At 32.8% G+C, this 23227-nt stretch overlaps 2 protein-coding genes across 2 annotated transcripts; one reads left to right on the top strand and one right to left on the bottom strand.

Annotated features, from left to right (window-relative positions):
- Window positions 1-9609: 9609 nt before the first annotated feature.
- On the bottom strand, window positions 9610-10635 carry LOC11416986 (F-box protein CPR1). Its single transcript, XM_003615937.1, has one exon. The coding sequence runs from the start codon at window positions 10633-10635 to the stop codon at window positions 9610-9612; it is 1026 nt and encodes a 341-aa protein (XP_003615985.1).
- Window positions 10636-18882: 8247 nt separating this feature from the next.
- LOC11411139 (cationic peroxidase 1) lies at window positions 18883-20696 on the top strand. The gene is made up of 3 exons (XM_003615933.4): window positions 18883-19196; window positions 19375-19569; window positions 19888-20696. Exons 1-3 carry the CDS (start codon window positions 18987-18989, stop codon window positions 20452-20454), a joined length of 972 nt encoding a protein of 323 aa, XP_003615981.1. The 5' UTR covers window positions 18883-18986; the 3' UTR covers window positions 20455-20696.
- Window positions 20697-23227: the final 2531 nt, after the last annotated feature.

Below are 23227 nucleotides of genomic sequence, written 5' to 3'. Positions count from 1 at the left end.
GGATCTTAGCTGCAGGATAAACATTATGCTATGCCAAGTCAAATTTAGGACAAATTAATATGATGATTCTTGTTGTATATTTTTACGTCTGTTATGACTGTAGGATAAGCATAGCATAATATTTTCAAAAAAAATTGATGATTTCTTCGGCACTTAAGTGCCGAGGTTTTTTTTTTTTTTTTTCCTCGGCAGTTAACTACCGAGGTTTTCCTCGGCAGTTTAACTGCCGAGGGGGTAAAAATGTCATTTACTCGTGTGGCACAGCCTTATCAAATGTGTAAACAGCAATTTTCGGAAACTTATGGGTTAAGTAATAATATTAATAGTTTAATTGCCACCATTTGTTATGAATGATATTGGCACCGTCCATATACCATCGCCACCGTTTGTAGTTTTAGCTTAAGGCTTAAGTAATATACTCCATCCGTCTCAAAATATAAGTAAATTTTACTTTTTAGCTTCATTCAATTAATGATGTATGTGATCCATATTATGAACCACATACATCATTAATTGAATGAACCTAAAAAGTAAAATTTGCTGAAGAAGAAGAGGAAGAGGAAGAGGAAGAGGACGAGGACGAGGACGAGGAGGAGGAGGAGGAGGAGGAGGAGAAAAGAAAAGAAGCGGGAAAGAGGGAAAGAAAATACTTGTTTGGGAAATTATTGGGTTGGTTTGAAATTGCATGCAACTGAATGGTTTGGTTACTTAGCATGTTCATACTCTTTTTTATATAGGAAATTAGGAACTAATTGAATGGACTCACTAGGCTATTAGAGATTAATCTTCTTAACGGGCAAGTAATATTCTAACACCTTTTTTCTTTTTATTAAAATTCAAAACCGCAATTTTTCACTTACGAACTTGATCAATCAAAATCAAAATAATAAATTGATGGGTTATGGAATTACCACTAAGATGTCAAATATGTTTCGTATACAATAGTGTTTAATTTATGGAAAATTCTATAGTGAAGTAGTGAGAATGACTTTTTTGGTGAAGTTAACACTATAGCATGAAAAATGTAGTGAGCACTGCCCCACTGTTTGTACAGTGGCATCAAAAGTTCAATCCTCATAGTATCATCAATTCATCAGATTAACAAGACTGCACTTAATCTAATTTTATCCTATCTTGTTTTAAGTGTAACACCCTACAAAGTGTAACACTTAAAACTATCACATAATATCATCAACTCTGATTGCATGTTAAAGATGCCAACGATAAAATAGTACCTGTAAATCCAAGATGTTGCAAGCATTACTAGATGAATTACTATTGTTCATTAATCAGTAATCAACAATTTAAAAATGAATCAAACATTAATATCAAAATTAACTTTTTCAAAAAAGTCAGTTTCCTGATTGCACCATAGAATCTCCTTTTTATTTATTTTAGGCAAAATCAATTTAGAGATCCTTTATCTTACTTTTTTATTTTTTGTATTGATCCTTTATCTTATTTATTAGTAACACTTATGTTTTTTTTTTCTCCATTTTTTATTACAAAACTGATGAGTTGGCAAACCACTTGAGATAATCTTATTTTGTTTTTTTATTTTTTTATTTAAAATAAATAAACCCATAAAATCTATCAACAACTTCATCATTTTTATCACTTTTTTAACAAGCATCATTTTCATCCTGTTCTTTCTTAAACAAAAAAAAAAATGTCTACTCAAAAAGTAGAAATTTTTATCATCTCATACTCTCAATAAACTATAGAATTTTTTGGGAGAATGTAGAAGTGGAAACGAAATACACCTTCTGGTCACTGTTATAAGCAAAAATCAACCTTTTAAATTCATTTAATAAATTATGTATGTGATCTATATTATAGACCGCATACATCATTTATTAGATCAACCTTTGAATGTTGTATGACACAATGCCTTAAGTGATATAACTGGTTTTGCAATTTAGATAGGTATATATATTTTTAAGCATTTAACCATGTATGCGTTTGCAACAAGAGCAAAAAGAGGCTTACCTTCCAGCAGAGTTGGGAACTCCCAGTAAACAGCCAACAAACTACTTTTGCAAGACCTTGACTGCTAGTCAAGTGACACAAGCACTCACGGGGGATTGTTTGTGCCTCGTCGGGCGGCTGAAAAAGTGTTTCCTCCTTCGGTAAACATTTGTCGAAAATGCTACCAATTACCAAACTTAAATTTATCTACCAAATCTATCAGTTTCTTAAGTCTTTGTAATTTTGACCTGCAGGATTTCTTCCAACAGCCTCCTGGTTAAGTGTTAATAGCAAGGGATTTGCATGGTACCGAATAGAAATTTAGGCATATCTTCTGAGGTGAGTTACAAAGCTGAATTTCATTTTAATTGCAAATGTCGGAGTTTTCCTTTCAGTTTCATGAACATGTTTCTTGTTGAGGGATGAAAATACGTCGTTACTTTTTGTATAATCTTTGAAGTTTTTCTCTCTTGCAGGCATCTACTTACAACTGGATGGAGTGTTTTTGTGAGTGCTAAAATACTTGTTGCTGGCGATTCTGTGATGTTTACCTGGCAAGTGATTTTATTATATCCTGCTTTTCAAAGTGGACGCTTTCTATGCTCTCGACCTCATTAATTTGGTCTATTCATCCACCTTGGATATATCATGCTTTCAATACTAAAACATTCTTAATGACAAGTGCTTTAGGCTTAGAGAAGTGTTCGTTGATTCAATTTTTTTTCATCTTCTTACTTTATTATGATGATGATCTTATCAATGGTGCAACTCAAGTGCATCTTCTTCAATAGGAATGAAAAGAACCAATTGCTTTTTGGTATCCGCCATGCTATCTGGCCACAAACTGTAATGCCTTCCTCAGTATTGTCAACTGATAGTTTGCACTTGGGACTTCTTGCTGCAGTAGCTCATGCGGCTGCAACCAATAGCCCTTTCACTATTTTCTATAACCCACGGTATAACAGTAATAACTTGTACACATTTGTCGAACTTTTAAGTCATTATATATTTCTTTTGATTAACATTATTTTATTCTTTTCAATTCAGTGCGTGTCCATCCGAATTTGTCATACCGTCCCTGAGTATCATGCTTGAGTATGTTAAAGTTGTGTATCATGCTTGAGTTTCAGTTGGTATACATTTCAGGATGCTCTTTGAAACAGAGGAGTCTAGTGTGCAACGGTAGGTTCTTCAAAGTTATTGTTCAAAATAATATTCTATAAATGCCTTTTCGACGTTAAATCTTTAAAGATTTGAGTGTAAACAATTTTCTGACTATGTATGAGACTTCATCAATCTCTCAACGTCTATGGCAGAAATTGACAAGTCCATGGAAAACTCCCCTACTTTGGAGAAGCAGAGTAAATTATTGGAAGAGGAGAAAGCAAGAATTGACTAACATCAGAAGAGAAATTTGCTTAGTTGAGAAGTTCGTCATCTCAAGGCCGTACTCCTTGAAAAACAAAACAAGTTGAAATTTTGCGAGTTGGAGACAAAAAAAAGTAGAGGCTCAGCTTGACGACATAAAAAAAATGTTGGAGGTTGACATAACCGAAAAAGATAAAACTCGAGAAGTAGAAACAACAAGGATAAAAACTGTACAGAGAGACACAAAGCAAATTGCAGCCAAGACAGCGTTGGAGAATGCTAAACGTGCATTGGAAAATTAGTTCCTTACAACAACTCAATAATTGTGTAGTGATTGTAGTAGAATAATCGTGAATTGTGTACTTGAAGTTTGTTTTGGTAGCTCTTTAGAAGCTTGTTTCTTTTACATAACAGAAGCTTATTTTTCCAAGTACCTTTGAGATAGTTACATTTCATGACCTTGTTCACATAATTTTGATTATTTTTCCAAGTACCATATTGCCATACAAGGCTCATGAGCACCCATTATAACTCATTATAGCTAGCACTACAAAAGCATAGACTAAAAAACAGAAAAAACTGGAACAGTAAGGGATCCCTCTCCCAAAACCAACAAGCTGTTGAGCACACAAAACCGCAGCACACCAAACTCCGCACAACAGCAGACCAAACACAACATTTCGATGTGAAAGTTGATTCCTTATATCCGTGCAACTGTGTCCATGATGGACTGCTGCTTACTAGTATTCATTAAACATTATGGCTACATTACTTGGATAGGAGAGGAACCATCACAGAAGCAGTTGTGCCTTGCAACATCAAAAAAAAAAAAAAAAAAGGACAGAAATTTTACCATGGGGAAGTTATTGGGTTGGTTTGAAATTGGAATTGTAACTGAATGGTTTGGTTACTTAGCAATTAGCATATTGATATTCTTTTTATTATGGTTTGGTTAGTAGTAGAGCACGAATTTCTAATATTTCATTGTGTTATGGGTTTCTTTAGAGTATTAGCTAAATAAAATAAATACGAGGAAGCAAAAAGGGGGTGTTGCAGCAATATCTTTCTCGATGGAAAATGACATTTGACCTTTCTTTGATAATTTTGTATCCATTTTGCATTTAAGACGAGACAAGGTAATCAGTGAGAGTTATTAGGATTAATAATGTTAGTTATCGTGGCTTTTCCTTGCTCTTGCTAATTAGTCCATGGCTCCTATTTATATGTTACCTTCATATGATGAATAAACATAGTTTTGGATGAAACTCTTCAGTTCTAGAATTATAACTTATAAAGTGAATCTTATTAATGGCTTAGGTTACATTGTGGCGATTCTTCATTGCTTATAAAGTGGATTTGTAAAGAAGTCTTATATTTTTCTTTATTAGAGAGAATTATTGTATTAAGAGATAGGGTATAACATATAATAAACAATTGCTTATTTTTTTCTCATTGGATTGAAAGATCCATGTTGTGACAGTGTGAGAAGAAAAAAATGGTTGAAGTAACTTAAATAAGTTATTGTATCATCATAATTGTTGCTTAATTTTTTTTATTGTTGGTGTTGAAAAGTGACAAAAAATAATTCATCCTGTCTGTCAAAATCGATGGCTGAATGGTTCTGTCCGGTGGTCGATTTTGACTAGTTTTTTTGGAGACTTTTGTCTCGTGAATTTTCAGTGGCCGAATTATCGCAGGAACATAAAACAGGGTTTAGAAGCCAACATACAAACTAGGGTTTATAGATAATTTCTCTTGGCAACAAACACTAGGGTTGGGATTGTTTTGATTCACCTTGAACAAAACACTGTTAGGATTGAGTCTCTTGGTCACGGGAAGAGATTGGGAATTGGGTAGAATTAGGTTTGAAGACTAATTCTTGTAACCCTCAATATTTCTTTGTAAAGAAACTCATATTATTATAGTAGAATGGAGAGTTGCTCTCTCCCCCAGAGTAGATCATCATTAGACCGAACTGGTAAACAGATTCTTGTGTTCTCCTTCTGCCTTTTATCTGTTGCTGTTTTATTTTTGTTTGAATTATATTGTCACCCGCTTGATTTGATTTCTTGGTTTATATGCTCCACACATCAAGTTTTATTGGTATGATTTTTGCAACAAATTCACAACAATTGACGTCCACCGTGGGGCGAAGGTCAAATCAATAACCAGGTATTATGGATTCGAAGTGGAACATTGAGAAGTTTACTGGTAGTAACGACTTCGGATTGTGGAAGGTAAAGATGAGGATAATTCTAATTCAACAAAAGTGTGTTGAAGCATTGAAGGGAAAAGCACAGATGCCTGCGCATCTAACACCTGCTGAGAAGACTGAGATGAATGATAAAGCGATCAGTGCCATCGTTCTGTGTCTTGGGGATAAGGTGTTGAGAGAGGTAGCAAGGGAGACTATTGTTGTGTCTATGTGGAATAAACTTGATTCATTGTACATGACCAAGTCCTGGACACATAGACAATGTCTGAAACAACAACTCTACTTTTACCGAATGGTCGAGTCAAAAACCAATAATGAAGCAACTGACGGAATTCAATAAGATTATTGATGATTTGGCGAACATAGATGTAAATATGGAAGACGAGGATAAAGCCTTACACCTGTTGTATGCTTTACCTAGGTCCTTTGAGAATTTCAAGAATACAAAGAGTTTTGGCAAAGAGGGCACTATCACTTTGGAGGAAGGTCAAGCAACTTTGAGAACCAAAGAGTTAACCAAATTCAAGGAGTTGAAGGTTGATGATAGTGGAGAAGGCTTGAATGTCTCAAGGGGGAGAAGTGAAAACAGAGGAAATGGGAAATGTAAGAATTCATGGTCAAAAGTCTAGTCCGAAGGGTGGTTGTAATAAAACAAAGTACAAATGTTTTATTTGTCACAATCCAGGTCACTTCAAGAATGATTGTCATGAGAGGAAGGGCAATGGCAGTGGTAGTTCATCCGATCAAATTGCAAGTGAAGAGGAAGGTTATGAGAGTGTTGGAGCACTAACCGTGACAAGTTGGGAACCTGAAAAGGGTTGGGTCTTGGACTCTGGATGCTCTTATCACATCTGTCTGAGAAAGGAGTACTTTGAAACATTGGAGCTGAAAGAAGATGGAGTTGTTCGCCTTGGTAATAACAAGGCTTGTAGAATTCAAAGTATGAGTACTAACCGTCTCAAAATGTTTAATGACCGTGATTTCCTTTTGAAGAATGTGATGTATATTCCTGAACTTAAGAGAAATTTAATATCTATAAGCATGTTTAATGGTCTAGGATATTGTACTAGAATTGAACTTAAACGTGCTTTTGTGTGTTACAAACGGGAAACCAAACACACACTATATATGAACCACATTATGATGATGGAGGCCACATCCAAAGCCTCATTAAAGCCTATTGGATCGTTGAGATTGTAGCAAGCCATACTGACTTCATCAAAAGTCAAATCTGATGTGTCCATCTTGTAGTTCACTTTCACTTAAGTTGAAATTGTCTTCCACATCCTCAAACATTTTGATGATATTCTTCCCATGCATGGTGGATACATTGTTTGATGCTGTCAGTTGCAGCTCTTTCTGCTGCTACCATACCCTCAGGCCATTTCTTTTGTGGGATGTAAATGTTTGACACTACTTTTTCTTCAGCTCCTTTCTTTTGTGCTAGAATCATACTTCCGTAAACCTGACGAAACTTGGCACACAAGTTTATTAAGCCTTTGAGTGATCCAATAGTTGTGAATAGTGTAACATCCTTTCTTTAAACATGTTGCTTTTACATTTTTTTCATGCCACAGATTTTGGTAAGCAATGCTAGCTGTATCTGAATTTGGGGATAATGACCAAGGCTTCCACATGAAATTAGTCTAGAATATGCTGACCGATCCATGTGCCTTATTGTACAAGTTTTGTAGAGCCAGTATCAGTATGGTTTTGACTTATATGCTAATGTCAGAAAAAGAAATAACGTTTCTAAATTCTAAGGCATGAAGGCTCATATGTTTGAAATGATCTTGCATGATGTGGAACAAATAAGGAATTTATGAAGTACATACATAGAAACTTTATGAAGGTTAAACAAAAAAGGAATTTTAAGCACAAATAAGGAAAAACAAAAAAGGTTAAAGGAATTTATGAAGTACATACATAGAAACTTTTTTTAAATATTTTCTCTGAACTTTCATCCTTCAAAGTCTAAGGATTGCCAAGTTATTTATTTCCACTTACCTAGAGAAAGTAACATGTCTACAATTTCTTCACTGTGTCATTAATTTGGAATCACAGTCTTCACATACAAACCAAACACCAAAAATTTCATCCCTTGCCAATCAATTCCATTGTAACCTAGGCAATGTAATGTTACCAATAATAAACTCATGATCTTAGCCTTCTTTTACAGATCACGCTCCTTTAATTTTTATTTCCATTTACCACAAATCATGTTAAATGTGATAGAAAGTTAAGTCTTCATTTACTCGTGTGTTCTTTGTCCCGATTTCTCATTTACATGCATAGGTTATCCTGGTCAACAGGAAGCTAGAGGCGGAGAAGCAGCCAAATTTTGTCATCCGGTAAGTGACTATTATTTATTGAGTTTGATATCTTTTTTACAACACCGGCATGTAGTCTACTTGCAGCTTTGATTGTTAGAAAATAAAGGATATAAATTTGGCATTTATAGTGAAGGCTAGTAAGTTGGAGATTTTGTTCTCAGTTTAATCAACTTTAGAGTTCTATTATCATAAGTTGGAGATTTTGTTCTCAGTTTTAAAAAGGAAATGTGATTGTCTGTTATTTTAGCATAGACCACTCTGCATCCTCTGCGCATGTTTAGGAGATATTAAAATCATACTTCCTTTTTGATGCAGTTAAATTTTTCACGTGCTTACTACATTTTAAAGTAATGTTTATGAATCTACCCATTTTATGAATCGCAAGCATATACTATTTTATGTGTGTGATTCAATGGGAATGGGATATGCATTGTTGTTCATTATTTATTCCTTATGCTCACTGTCCCTGTAGGATGCTTCTTTCTAGCTGCTCTTCAGGCTGCAAGTGTGGGATCTCATGCCTCAACTAAGCTTTTTAGCATCGTCCTGTGGAAAAGATGAAATTAGTTAAAGGTATAAACCAATATAATATCTTTTTTATATAATTTTCATCAGGTTGTTCAAATTTGCTTCTAATTCAAAAGAGATTTTTGGAGGAAAAAGGAGGATGTGATCGAAGGTTGTGGACTGCAAGAAGAGGATCCGAGAAAAAGATTTGAGTTTCAATGAAATAATAATCGATAAAGTCATCCATTTTATGCTCCTCATGTTGCTCGTTGGCTTGGTGGGACTACAATGTCTTGGAATTAGTTGGTGATTGGTGATAATAGTATAGAACAAGAGTCTTGAGTTGTATTTTCTTTTTTATGCAAGAATTCATTGAAATACACATGATATAATGTATTTTTTTCGTTATTCAATTGGTATATGCCTAATTCATATTAGAGATTGCATGTGTTAATTGCATAGAAATTAGTGTGTAATTGCTATATATTTATTGGGATTAACGCCTAAGAATAAACAACTGAGCAACATTTATATTATGTGAATAAATCGTAAAAGCTTGGATTTTCATTGGAAATAGCTAGGAACTTTTAGCTAGAGATTTACTACGAAACTATTGCTACAATATCCAAGCCATTTAGTTGCGGAACTTATACTTTTAACCGATATTTGGCTACAGATTAGTTGGGTTTTGGCTAGGAAATATTTTATTTGATAATTTGCCGCCCAATCCATGCTACGGCCAGTATGACAGCTAAATCACAACTAAAGGGTAGCTAAATGAGTTTTGCAAGAAATTAGCTGTGAGTTAGCAACCATTTGTTTTGTAGCAAATAAGTGATTTTCTTGTAGTGTTCAGAAATACTGCAAAAGCTTAAATCCAGAAAAAATCTAGTGACATAAGAGATGTCATATTGTTAAAGCTGTCAGGTATTCGATCTGAAGAATCTAAGCTTTGTCAAGATACTTAAACATGAACATATATTTCAAGTAGAAAAAAATGAAATACAAACAATTGTTAAACCACATCAATTTTCAAATAGAAAGACGGTACAAATACTTTCAATATAAAATTGTCAAAGCTGCAACATTCATAATTACAAGATGATTTATTAGTTTATCATATGCTTCGTATAATCATAAATATGATAATGGGTGATTGACAAACCACTTTTTATTATTCAAGATAAAATGATCCTAATAATTGAGAACAAAAACTAACTAATGATCTATTCCTCCATTTTTCTTATAGATTATTATTTCGGAATATGCTTTTTCCACACCGTCAAGTTCCTCAATCATCTGTGTTCTTAAATCAAAGACTAGTTTTCCATCTCCTGCTTTGAAGAATATATCACCATTACTCCCTGCTCCAATAGGATACGTTAAAAGGTCGGACAAAGGTCCAATAATAAAGAGTTTAGTCCATGATTCACTCACACCAAGTTCACCTAAAACTGATATGTGAAAGGTGGCCGTGTATTCATACCAAGAGATCAAAGCAATGGAACCATTTAACATCACCAATTGTTTCATCACATCCCCAAAATCAAGATTGGGATCTATGTCTGTCGGTATTTCTAAGGGCGTGAATGTTGTAAAAAACACATGATTGCTCAAGTCAAATGACACCATGTAATATTGAGCATTATTTCTAGACAACCAATGACATATTCCATCTGTGTACAATAAACCTGAAAAACAAAGTGGAGGTATATCGACATGAAGTTCTTCCCAAGTGTTACATCGTAGACTATAAATCTCCCATACAGGTGCATAAGATATTTCATCTCGTTGCACATCTTCCTTCAACAAGTTGAGACGAAAAAGATCTTCGTCTTCTAGTGGAAAAAAATGTATACACCTAATAATCTTATAGTCATCTCTAACATGGTCATAACCAAATCCATGAAGAGCAGGGTAAGGATCCCGATAAGGTGGCATAGAGACCATAGAACTGGAAGTAACAACATTCAATTCATCGGTACTTGGATTCCACAATACAAGTTCATCCGGTGGTTCACAGAGACAAAGAGTTCCGTTAGCAGATCCAGACTCTAAAATATAAAGGAGAGGGTTCTCCACTTGAAATGGATTTGGCATATGGAATTTGAGTCTATTCTCAAACCTCTCACCAGAAAGTGAATGGATATAACATTTAAGAGGTGTCTCTACAATCTCTTGTAGGATGAGTGTTGTATCATCATAGTAAGAGTGAGGAATATATATGAAATTCGTGCGGAACATGGTGATGAAATAAGAGTTTTCAAATAAGAGAGACCATGTTTTCTTTACACATCCAAACGCTTTAAAGATTTTAATGGAAGTTTTGATAGAATGAATAATGCAAGTTCTTCTGGTATGTGGTTACTAACCTTTTTTTCACCTGATGGTTTGGCCATCGTGCGCGGAGAAAGCAAAGCAGAAAGTGGAAGGCAGTATGAGAAAGATATATCGATCTGACTTACCAACACGTTGCTGTCTGATATGAAGAGGATGGATGAATGATGGGTTCAATACGAGGATTGCTAATTCCGAAGAGGGAGGAAAGATTACGGAAGGCACCGAAAAGGAGAAGGGGAATGGGGGTTCAATATTGACTTAACGGAATACTGCTTGCAGGGGAGCAATATTTGACAAAGAATACTTAATTGAGAAGCAAGTCTTCTGTTTTTAACCCTAATTTCTTAACGATGAATTTTTTAACTCCTTATTATACATGGTACGGATGTCTACGTTGATGATCGCTCCTATAATACACAGATGAATTTATACTTTGATACTATATGGAATACATTAAATTCTGCACTGTTTGTTACTATATGCAAACATGGCAAGTTTCTCTTGCACTGCATCACATTGTGGGTACTGCCACAAACATCTTAATTCCAAATAACCTATATATGTCGCTATTAGTGTCTTTGTCGTTATTGGTGCAGTTTTCTTCATTGTTACTGTCACAGATGTCGTTGTCGTCATTAACGTCGATTGTCACTACCTACTTTTAATGATACTACTTTGCTGGATTTTGTTTTTAAGCTTTGTGTTGAATTTTTAAGCTCTGCAGAGCATCAAGTTATCACTGTGTTGAATTTTTTATTTAATTTAATCTCATTTCTTTTGATTATAAAGGATATGTTCTCTTGACAAAAAAAAATAGAGAGATAATCAAAATAGGAAGCAATTTTGCCATTCTCTGTATCTGTCATCAATATTGTGTTATTTTCTGATTTGGAATTCTAGTACTGTTGTGTATTGTGGTTGTTTGTGCTGTTTGGTTTTGCAGTTAAGAGTTATTAAGCAATTTTCGTTTATTATTTATGTATATAGGTAGCTTTTCGGGAGGAGGCACGACTATTCTTGGAAGAGTCACGAGAATATTCGACCTATGAAGAATTGCCTGATGCGATCAAGCTGGAACTTTGGAGGAAGGTATCAGGACTCGGGACAACACATAAGTGGTATGGTCTTGGTCGGTATGCTCCCCTAATGGAGCATGGATCTGTAATCAATGAGCCTTCATTTGGAGAAGGGTCTTCAAGTAACCAGGAAATGTTGCCTCCTCATGTGATTGCCCGGATAGAACATTTGACACAGGAGTTGTAGGCTCGTAAGCTAATGGAGCAAGAGTTGCGGGGCAGGATGGAACGGGTCGCTGAGCAATATAGAGCATTTTAAGAAAGCGTTGATCGACGGTTTGAGGAATTGATCGCAAGCACATCAAGGCGATCGGGTGTTGAAGAAAATGGTTCAGATGAGTCAGACAATCCCAACATTGAGGAGGATGAAAGTGATGACACCAATTAAATATGATGCTTCAGATGAGAAGAATATTTTGACTACTTTATTTAAATATGATGCTTTAGATAGTTTTAGAGCTAGTTTTGTGGACTATGTGAATGCTGCAGTTTGATATTGCAGCAGTTATGTTCTTCTGTTTTGGCTGTTGCTGAGTTGCAGTGGCAGTTATTAGGTTCTGTTTTGGCTGGTGGCCCTTTGTGTTCGATTTTGATGCAGGGATATGCAATTGTCGACATTGTTTTTGCTGGTTGTGGCATGTTGTATATTCCTCGCATCATTATTGGGTCTTGTTTTTGGGGTTTAGGTGTACCGCTTATAAACGGTCCCTTTTGTACTTTCTTCCGCGAGTTGCGGGTGTGTCTATACCCTCTCGTCGATGAATATATTTTCCGTTTATTTAGGTTTTTGAAATGTAAAATAATATTTAAAATTATTATTTAATTAACATAATTTTACGGGAAAATTTGTATTTTTTTGGGTTTTTTTAGTAGTTTTCCTAGGAAACAAATAATTAAATATCCTGAATTTTTCAAAAATTTTGGTTCAAATCAAAAAATAAATTGCCACAATTTTTAAAATTTTAAATTTTTAGCGCAATATTTTGAATTTCAAAATATTTTAAATTGAATTTCGAATTTTATTTTTAATTGTTTCAAAATATTTTAAATTTTGTTTTTTATTGTTAATTGTCACATCGACTGAACTGTGACAGTGGTGGCAGGTTTTGGCAGTTTTTTGCAGGAACGTTTCCTAGGAAATTTTCCTAGGTATTTCCTAGCTAACAACTTCCTCGGAGGATCCTCAGAAATTTCCTAGGCACAACTATAATATACCTAGGAAGTTTTTCCTCATAAACTTTCTAGGAAAGCCTGCATACCTAGGAATTTGGCTTCTATTCCTAGAAAATGTTTCCTAGCTAACTTCAATGTTTCTTGTAGTGATATACTCATGAGAATCTGGTACAATTTTTGTTCTCTCAATGTTATCTTATCCAAAGTCATGTCAAGATCTCTAGGCCATATCTATGGATACTTTACTTTTGTCTAATCTATCTATAAAGTCTACATAGATAATAACACCACTAAATGTCTATAACTGTCTACATGCTACTTATTCATTTTCTTATCTAATATGAAAGATAGATAATAGTCATTTTGGTCCCAAAATATATGATCCGTTAGACCTAAAAACATCAAAATATCTTTATATAATCTAACTTTTATATTTAAATAATGTAATTTTTACTTCTAATTATTTGCATTTATGCTATTTTTATTGCATTTATTTTACCTAATCTAATCAACTTTACGGTTGTTTTACAAAACAATAATACAATATTATTCAACATTTATTTGGTAAATGTTTGTAGTGATAATACAAAAATTCACTACATCAAATAAACAAACCATCTCTTATTGTCTTTATAGGTTTATTTATAATTTCTTATACAATTTTTACACAAAATTTTCAATGCATCACTGTTGATGATTAGACAAGTCAAATACACTTACTTTTTTTTGGTTACACAAATACACTTACTTGATTCCATTATCACTATCAATCAATCTAAGTTATTTGATTCATATTCTCCAAATCCAATCTATTTTTTTTCACTATTCTTACACTCTAACACATTCATTATTAACTCTATGACCATTCAAAGTATGTCGGAGGAATCTTACGCACTTTATACCTTTGCTAACCTCTCTTCCAATTAACTTAATATGTAGGTAAATTTATATAAATTAGAATCATTTTCTTTCTACATAATACTATTTTCTTTTTTCCCCTTTTTCGGATTATATTTTTCAAGGACTTTTAATATATGAAAAATCTTTAGTTTTTTTTTTATTTTTTATAACCAATTAAATACAATTCTCACTTCTTATCATTTTACAATATATGTACTTTAAAATAATAATAGTAATACATCAAAGTCAATTATTACAATCACATGTTTTTATTAATGGAATTTTTTATTTCAAAAGTTTTATAGTTATACACATCAATCCAGTTTTTCTATTCCCATATGTAATATAACTTCATACATTTAACAACCATACTACATTCATGTTACTCATAATTGCTTTGTCTTTGTATAATAGGTAGTCTTCCATTATCAATGTTGATGCAATTAACACATGATCTAACACATTTCAGATACAATATACAATCATATTCAAACTAACTACATTCTACATCTTATCTTATCTATATAAGTCATCCATCTTAACAACCTAAACCATTCCAATTACAAACTTCATCTTCAAAATTACATACAAGTGTTTCCATCTGATTGCAATACCAAACACCACGCACCATATGGTAACTAGACAAAAATATTCTTCAAGACCTGTCATATTAGATCATTTTTTAACAGGTCATGTACCAAATGAGGAAACACGATTTCAATTTCCTTCTATCAACTATGATTTTAATTAATATATTGCACTACTACATCATAATAATTATAATCGCTCATTTCCAAACTTTTGTATATTCTATAGGACTATGGAGAAGTATGCCCACATTTTTATGAAAGGTGGAAACACAATTTGGGGAAGAAGCTAAGATTCTTCCATGAGAGTGGAAGAATTCATATCATAACTTTCAACCAATCTCAAACTCTACCGCTCATGACCAAAGGATGGAGTAGATTGAGAGGTATTTATAAATTAAAAAGATATCACTATGTGTGGTACAACTATATAGGCCGAAACACATTCCAATTTCGACCATATTGGCAATTCCTTTCTCCTCGATCTATGCCATCTTTCCATAGTAGAAGCATTGACAAGGGTTGTGGTCGATAATTTGACATCACTATATCTAAATTCATTAAAGAAACCAACTACCAATTGGTGAAGTGTTTTATCTAACTACTTTCATTACAATATTCTCTATTTTCAAATAATCTAATTTGTTTTTTCTTCCATCTACAAGGGTCATGAAGTCATTATAGTGGGAAAGATATTTTGAAGTAATTATAGTGTTGTTTGTTATGATCCTTATCAATATTTTTTATGTACATATTGATAAGGTGTACATAATTCTAACATTATATATAAGTAATGAAAGCTATAATCATAAAACGAAATACATGTCATAGTCTTTTTAATTATATAGGCTTCAGAAATATTTTTTTAGTACAGCTATTGAAACTGCAACACTTACTACTTGCATATATTATTAAAGAAGGACTTAACATGACTAACTTAGCATACATAACTGGAAAGATCTTGCGGAATTTATAAACATATTATGATTTAAAAGGACAACCACATAACTTAGGTAGCAAACTGAAACTAATTAACTTGAACGAAATAAACGAACAAATCACATCTCGGTAACTTTTATCAGATTTGAACGATTATGATCTACAAATCGGAACTTCAAAACATCACCTTTCGCAAAGTTATTTACTGCATCAACCAAATTCCAGTCACTTCCAAACTCAGTCCAAGATCTGTTGCCTTTGTTCCTCTTCAAAACATTGCACCTTATTGCAATTTCTGTTGGTCCATATATTCGCACAGAGCCATATCCAGTGTTTCTGACATAGTTTGCGAAATCTATCTTCAATGTCTTAAAAAACACTAACAATCAAACAAATTAGTCGTTATGGTATGTGAATTATAAATAAGAAAATTTAAATGTAAATTATATAGAAAAACAAACTTACTAATTTATATTTCTTAGCAAAAAAGGATGTCACTGTAACTTGAATTGGGTCAAGCTCCATTGCAACATTCCGATAGGTGTTGAGTTCCGTTGGCTGAGCTACATCTATAAGAAACCGATTGTTTCCATGATATGTCATTAAAAGCATCTTGTTGCCATCAATTCCCAAAAAAGATCTTAGTTCAGCCCATCCTTCGGTGATAAGTGGATGATAGTAGCTCAGGTTGAACTTGACAGTAATAATGCGGCATCTTCTAGAAATGTTGGAGACAACAATTTAACATCACTTGATTTCACTCCTACAAGAGTTGAAAATACATATTATAGAGATTTGCTATACAAAAGAGGTGTCCTTCATTCTGATCAACAATTGTTTAAGGGACAAGGTAGTGAAAGTGACAAATTGGTGCAGCTATATAGTAAGAACCCTTTTGCTTTTGCTAGTGATTTTAAGACTTCTTTGATCAAGATGGGGAACATCAAGCCTCTTACCGGGAGACAAGGCAAGATTCAACTTAATTGTAGAAGGGTCAGATAGAGTTGTGATCTCTTAAACGGACCTACTTACCTTGAGCAATTAGTTTTTATTTTTAGTCAAGAATAAGAAATACTCTTCGATTTTAAATATAAGCAAAAAAATAGAAATAGAAATGTATTTTTTTACTTATATTTGAGATCAGATAGAGTGTACGGTGAATTCGAAAAGAAAAAAAGGTCTAAAATGTAATAAGGGGGCACGAGACACTTGGTTGAGAAATCATATGATATTAGTTCCTTAAAAAAAAAAAAAATCATATGATATTAGTATGCCTGGTTATGTAATATTATATGTTGGAGTAATTTTGTATTATTTCAGTTATAGGTTCAAATGACATGGACCTGTCATGTGTCAAAATTTGAAAGTTATTAAATAAGAGATGTTGAGTTTTTATGTTAAGGTTCAATTGTTTGGGTTGTAACTTTCATGTTCTCCTTTGAACTCAATATGTGAAAGTATTATTTTTGTGTGTGTGTATCATTTGTGCCTTTTGATGCAATGATCAATGCTTAATAATACAATTTGGAACTTTAAAAAAAGGTAAATTAACATATTATATTTGCATCATATGTGTTTGGTTTGCAAAACAGAACAGTATAAGATAGAACAGTACAACACAAGGCAGAACAGCACAGGACAAATTTTTTATGGCATTGAGTAATTTTTTGTTTTATATGATTTTTGAGGGACAAAATGCTATTTTGGTATTTCAGACAACTTGTACGTGGGACAAAAAGTTGTGTTGTGGTTTGGTGAGGGATAAAAATATGAGTTTTTGTCCTGTCCCTTGCCTCCAGTTTGTCTTGTACATGAAACAGTTTTACAAATCAAACACTGAACAACTAGAGTTGTTATGTCATGTCCTTTATTTTTTAGCAAATCAAACGCAAAGTCAATTTCTCGGTTTTCACATACATTATGAAAATATTGATTGTGTAATTTTTATTTTTTTTACATTTTGTGATTTTTTTTCTCTTATAAAGAAGACTATAAAAATCTCCAAAAAATAATAAAGACCAGAGTAATTAGAATTAATTTGAATTATATTTGAAAGAATAATACATAATTTTGGTAATTTGTAAGAGATCAACTTATATTTAATGAATTTTTTTTCAGAAGTCTTTATAATTAAGTATAGAGGAAGTATTGTACCAAAAAAAAAAAAGAATATAGAGGAAGTATTCAAAACCCTAGGTTATTCATGCCAGTTCTAATTCCATAAGAACTTTGAGAAGATGTTAGCATGGACTTTGTCCTTTGGGTTACCACGGACTCATCATCGGAATGATTATATTTAATGAAAGTTGTGGACAAATTTTAAAAAATGACTCATTTCATCCTATGTCAAAAGACTAACGATGATGTTAAGTTGTTAAAGTAAATTTTCTCAGACAGCAGTTTACAGTTGTATATATTGTTAACTACTAATACTATATGGAATTGAGTAACATCATTACATATGTTAAGAAGTTGGGAGCACATTCTCTTCACTACTTGTCCCACAAGCAACTACTTCCAAAGTTTAGATGTCCCTTTCATTCTTTTTCAATTCAATACATAATTAAAAAAATTATAAGATATGTATACGCTTTGTGGAGTTAATTAAAAAAATGTGGTTGTTTTTTCGTGTTATTAAAATAATGTATTTAATAACTGATTTTTTTTTCAACTCAAGTTTTTTTTTTTGACGGATTCTATCAAGGTTCTTTTCATGCTACTGGATTACGCGTATATTAGTCCAGTTCTTGTATTAATTAGAGATCATAAACCCACTTAGGCATACATGTAAGGAGGTTTTGAGTCATCTACATCTTTAAAATATTTAAGTCGTAATAATTATAAAGTGTTTAATTGTGCAGGAAGAATACAAGGTCAGATTGTTGTGGATTATTAAAAGATGATCTTGACTTCAATAACTTCAAGATTAGTTTTTATTTTCTAAAAATATACATTGTGCCAAAAGAAAATCATTTTTTTTATATAATTCCATTTTTTTTAAAGGATATATAATCCGTTGTTGAAAATGATTTTGAGAGAAACTAATCAAGACAACTTTATCATTAGAAGCATTTAGATTATTTTTGTTTTTTATTTTCTTTAAATTAAAAAAAAAAAACAAATGAAAACTCCAAAGTGTGATTTTATTTTATTTTAAAATAAATTATTAAAAAAATCCACCATAGATCAAATTTTGCCCCCATTATCCAGTTATTCGAGGGTACACCAACTTCCCAAATATAATAAAGCAACATGTACCATCGATCATACATATCATTTCTATATCCAATGGTATAGGTGATGAAGGTGGCAATGTTTATGTAATGTAATTCTTATAGAAGGTTTTGGGTCAACGGTACCAAGCAGGCAGCCACATATAAGTTGTAGGTACATTATGACTTCAAATATTTTATAAGTTGACAACTCTAACAAGTAAATAACTATAGCCTAGTTGCTATATTTTCATTCATCAAATAATGAAAGTTGGTAAATTTTGATTCTATATAAATCATCCCTCTATAGCTAGATACTCACAAAAACATCTTAGCTCAAATCAAAGTCTAATACAAGCATATAGCAAATGGATTCTCGTTTCCAATTCGTGCTTTTTGTGGTCACTTTTGCAACAATTTTGAGTCCTACCATTGCAAAGCTGACTCCAAATTATTATGACAGAATTTGTCCTAAGGCATTGCCAGTCATAAAGTCAATTGTTAAGCAAGCAATTATTCGTGAGCCACGCATGGGAGCATCATTGCTACGTTTGCATTTCCATGACTGCTTTGTTAATGTAAGTTAGTTGATTACATTTATAAAATTATGTTTAGCTTTATTATAGTCACAATACAGTTAATTTATATACATATTTATGTATGTGTAATGTGATACTGTTATCAAATTGTCACAATTACATATGAATCACTTATGTTATACATAGTCTAATACATGAACATTGTGAATCTACACAGGGTTGTGATGGATCGGTTCTACTAGATGACACCCCTACCTTCATTGGTGAGAAGACTGCATTTCCAAATATCAATTCAATTAGAGGTTTTGAGGTTGTTGATCAAATCAAAGCTGCAGTTACCAAAGCTTGCAAACGCGATGTCGTATCATGTGCCGATATTTTAGCTATAGCAGCTCGAGACTCTGTTGCCATTGTAAGTCTTTCCAATATTTTGCACTTTTTAATCATGGTTTTAAATTGCACTAACCCTAATTGCGACTGCAATATAAAAAATAAAAAAAAATAATAGTCTTCTATGTTGCTAAATTTTTCTACAATACAAGTTTATAGCATTACCGCAACCGAAACTCTAATTTAAAACCATGTTTAAATCAAACACTAAATATTGAAGGACACTCGTTGGCATTTTCTTTAATATTTTTTGGTTTTTTAATTTTTTGTTCACTCATTCAACTTTTTCTAGCTAGTATATATAAGATTGACAACTAACAAATTTTGCTTCAATTAACAGTTGGGTGGTAAGCAATATTGGTACCAAGTGTTACTAGGAAGAAGAGATTCAAGATTTGCAAGCAGGGATGCAGCAAATACAAATCTTCCTCCTCCATTCTTTAACTTCTCACAACTCATCACAAATTTCAAGTCACATGGACTAAACCTTAAAGATTTAGTTGTTCTATCTGGTGGTCACACAATTGGATTTTCCAAATGCACTAACTTTAGAAATAGGATCTACAATGACACCAACCTAGACACCAACTTTGCTGCCAATTTGCAAAAGACATGCCCTAAAATCGGCGGCGATGACAATCTAGCACCATTTGATTCTACTCCTTCAAGAGTTGACACAAAATACTATAAGGCTTTGTTGAATAAACAAGGTCTCCTTCATTCTGATCAAGAGCTTTTCAAAGGTGATGGTTCTCAAAGTGATAGATTGGTTCAACTTTATAGTAAAAATTCTTATGCTTTTGCATATGATTTTGGAGTTTCTATGATTAAGATGGGTAACTTGAAGCCTCTTACCGGGAAAAAGGGTGAGATAAGGTGCAATTGCAGAAAAGTTAATCAGAACTGAATATTATAATGATGGATGGACTACAGCAGAATGAAGAAAGATAAAGATTGATTAATTGTTTAATATAAAGTTGTGCCAATTTTTTTATGCTCTATAAATTATTCAAATATTTTGATTGTTGAGAATAATAATTCTAGGTTCAAAACAGAACCATGAATTGTTAAGGAGTCTGTTAAACGTGATTTTCAATTTATTGTTTTCATTGTAAGTCTTAAATTTTATGTGACTAATTTTTTTAGAAAGGTGATATTTATAATTTATAAAAGTATTGATTTTTGTAAGTTTTTATAAAAAGAAAAAATGAGACGAAAAATTTGTAGTCTTTCTTAACTACTTTTCATCAACTGAATCATAGATCAACTTCTTCTCATTTAAATTAACATGCATTCTAAACCCCAAATTCAAAATATCAATCAATTGAGCTCATGTAGATAATGAGTTCCATCAACGACGACAAACATTCTATCAACGACTAATTATTCAGGAGAACCTATGTTCGATCACCAGATAAAACAATAATTGGCAAAAATTTACTTACCTCAAACTCCAGATTACCATAATCTATTTCCCCTTAAAACATGAAGGTTAACACCAAAAAGTAAAACCCAAATTCAATTTTAATTGTCAATCGAAAATGTTTATCTTTTTGTTTTTACACAAAAAAAAAAGTTTATTTACTTACAAAAGTGTTCAAGTTTAGAACACAATCATTCTCCTCATCAGCCACGGATCTAGGTAGAGCAGTTTGCGGCAACGGTCTCCACTACTATTTCGGTTATATTTGTTAAATGTTTGAGATTTTAATGATTGTCCCCTCTTAAAATAATAGATTGTCTCCATTAAATGAAAATTTATACCATAAAAAAAAAAAAATTCGCTTATGAATTTTATAAAATCAAATGTATAAATGTATTTGAGATGAAATTTTAAATAATTTCTACCATATTTTTTAAACATAAAGATACGTAAAGAACAATTTTTGTAAATGTTGATGAGTCTTGAATTTTTCTAATATATAATAGTATAATGTTTATAATCTCAAGTATTTTTCTCAATGATAATGATGTTATTCTTATATCACTTTTGCATTGCTAAAATTTTCTATAAATATTTTATCATATAAAATTCTGCCCCCGCAAGCCAACATTTCTGAATTCGTCAGTGCTCCTTATCAGGACGATCTTTATTTATAGATTTTACTTCAAATGGTGTATACTTGCATGATTTGAAATAGGCATATCTCTAATAAAACCTCTTTGGTGATCAGAGAAGATTTCAGGAGAAATCAAAGAAAATATATCTGCTAGAATTTTACGAATCATTTTAAACTTGTAGTTGGTCAAAGGTAATGGCCTAAAAATTGATCAACTTTATCAGACCTTTGTTTAAGAATAAGGACCATCATATTAAAATTGTGAGATTTTTGAATTGTAATCCTTTCAAGTACAGACATGAGAGATTTTTGCTCACAGGAAAAGGCTTATGTATTCCTTAAGGTTCGCTACACGAAGCCATTTTGGCATTCTCAGGTGCCATTGAAGGTGTTTATTTTAGCATGGCGTTTGCTTCGAGACAGGTTGCCAACAAAAAATAATTTACACAACCGTGGTATCATTCCTGACGAGGCAACCTATTGCGTGGCAGGTTGCGGTCTTGCTGAAACCGCACATCATCTGTTCTTGCATTGTGTTACTTTTGGTTCTATTTGGTAGCAAGTTCGGGCTTGGCTTGGTTTTTCAGGTGTTCATCATCACAATCTCGGTGCTCATTTTCTTCTATTTACATATTCTTTAGGAGGCAAGAAGACTATGCGATCTTTTCTCCAGCTCATTTGGCTTCTCTGTGTTTGGCTTATCTGGAAGGAACATAATAATAGAATTTTCAATAACTTTTTTACTCCTATTTCGGAGATTGTTGAGAAGGTTAAATTCCACTCCTATTGGTGGTTGCGTGCTAATAATGCCGCTTTTATTTTTGGTTGTCAGCAGTGGCGGTCAGACCCATTGTTTTGCTTGGGTATTCGCTAGTTCCTGTTTTGTTGTTTTGGATGTCAGACTAGTTGTTTTTTTAGCGCTCTCTCTAGCACGCCTTGTGCTAAAGAGGCGCCTTGGTTTGGTGTGAATATATATCATTTTTGTTTCTTCAAAAAAAAAAATGGGAAGACCACGATGGACGATTAGCAGGTCATCTTGGACGAGATAAAATCATGTCTTCGGTGAAAGAAAATTTCTATTTGTCGAAACTTGAAAGAGATATCAATAGACGTATTCAAAGATGAAAAATCAGTGACTTAGTCAAGACCAAAATACAACTTGGTGTTTTGGATTTTGGCCTTGTCTAAGGTAACCCAAAGATAAAGTCAATGTTGACATATATGCCACTTCTAATCCTATAAGCGCCTTGACAATATGTCAGCATGTATCTCTGGGTTACCTTAAACTCGAGGTCAACAAGATTATGTAATGGTAGTTGTTGTCTGATTTTAAAAATGGATTTCTTCATCTCATGTCAAAAGACTAACAATGATAAAGTCCTTTTTGTTCTATCAGAATTTCTCGAGTACTCGATGTTTTGGGATATTGCATTCTACCCTCTTTAAAATGAATTTTTTCTTAGAATCCATGGTCTAACTAACATCCCTGAATTCTTCATGCGCTAATATGAATTAATTCAAAGTAACTAGAAAGCAATACTATCTTTGGCTACCACTTAGGAAATTACATGATATACAAAAAGGCCCAAGTTAATTTCCTTTCTGAATACTATATAACAT

Source organism: Medicago truncatula, chromosome 5 (assembly GCF_003473485.1).
Source record: "Medicago truncatula cultivar Jemalong A17 chromosome 5, MtrunA17r5.0-ANR, whole genome shotgun sequence".
Lineage (NCBI taxonomy): Eukaryota > Viridiplantae > Streptophyta > Magnoliopsida > Fabales > Fabaceae > Medicago > Medicago truncatula.
Note: the sequence above shows the minus strand (reverse complement) of the source record. Positions and strands in the feature narration are given on the sequence as shown.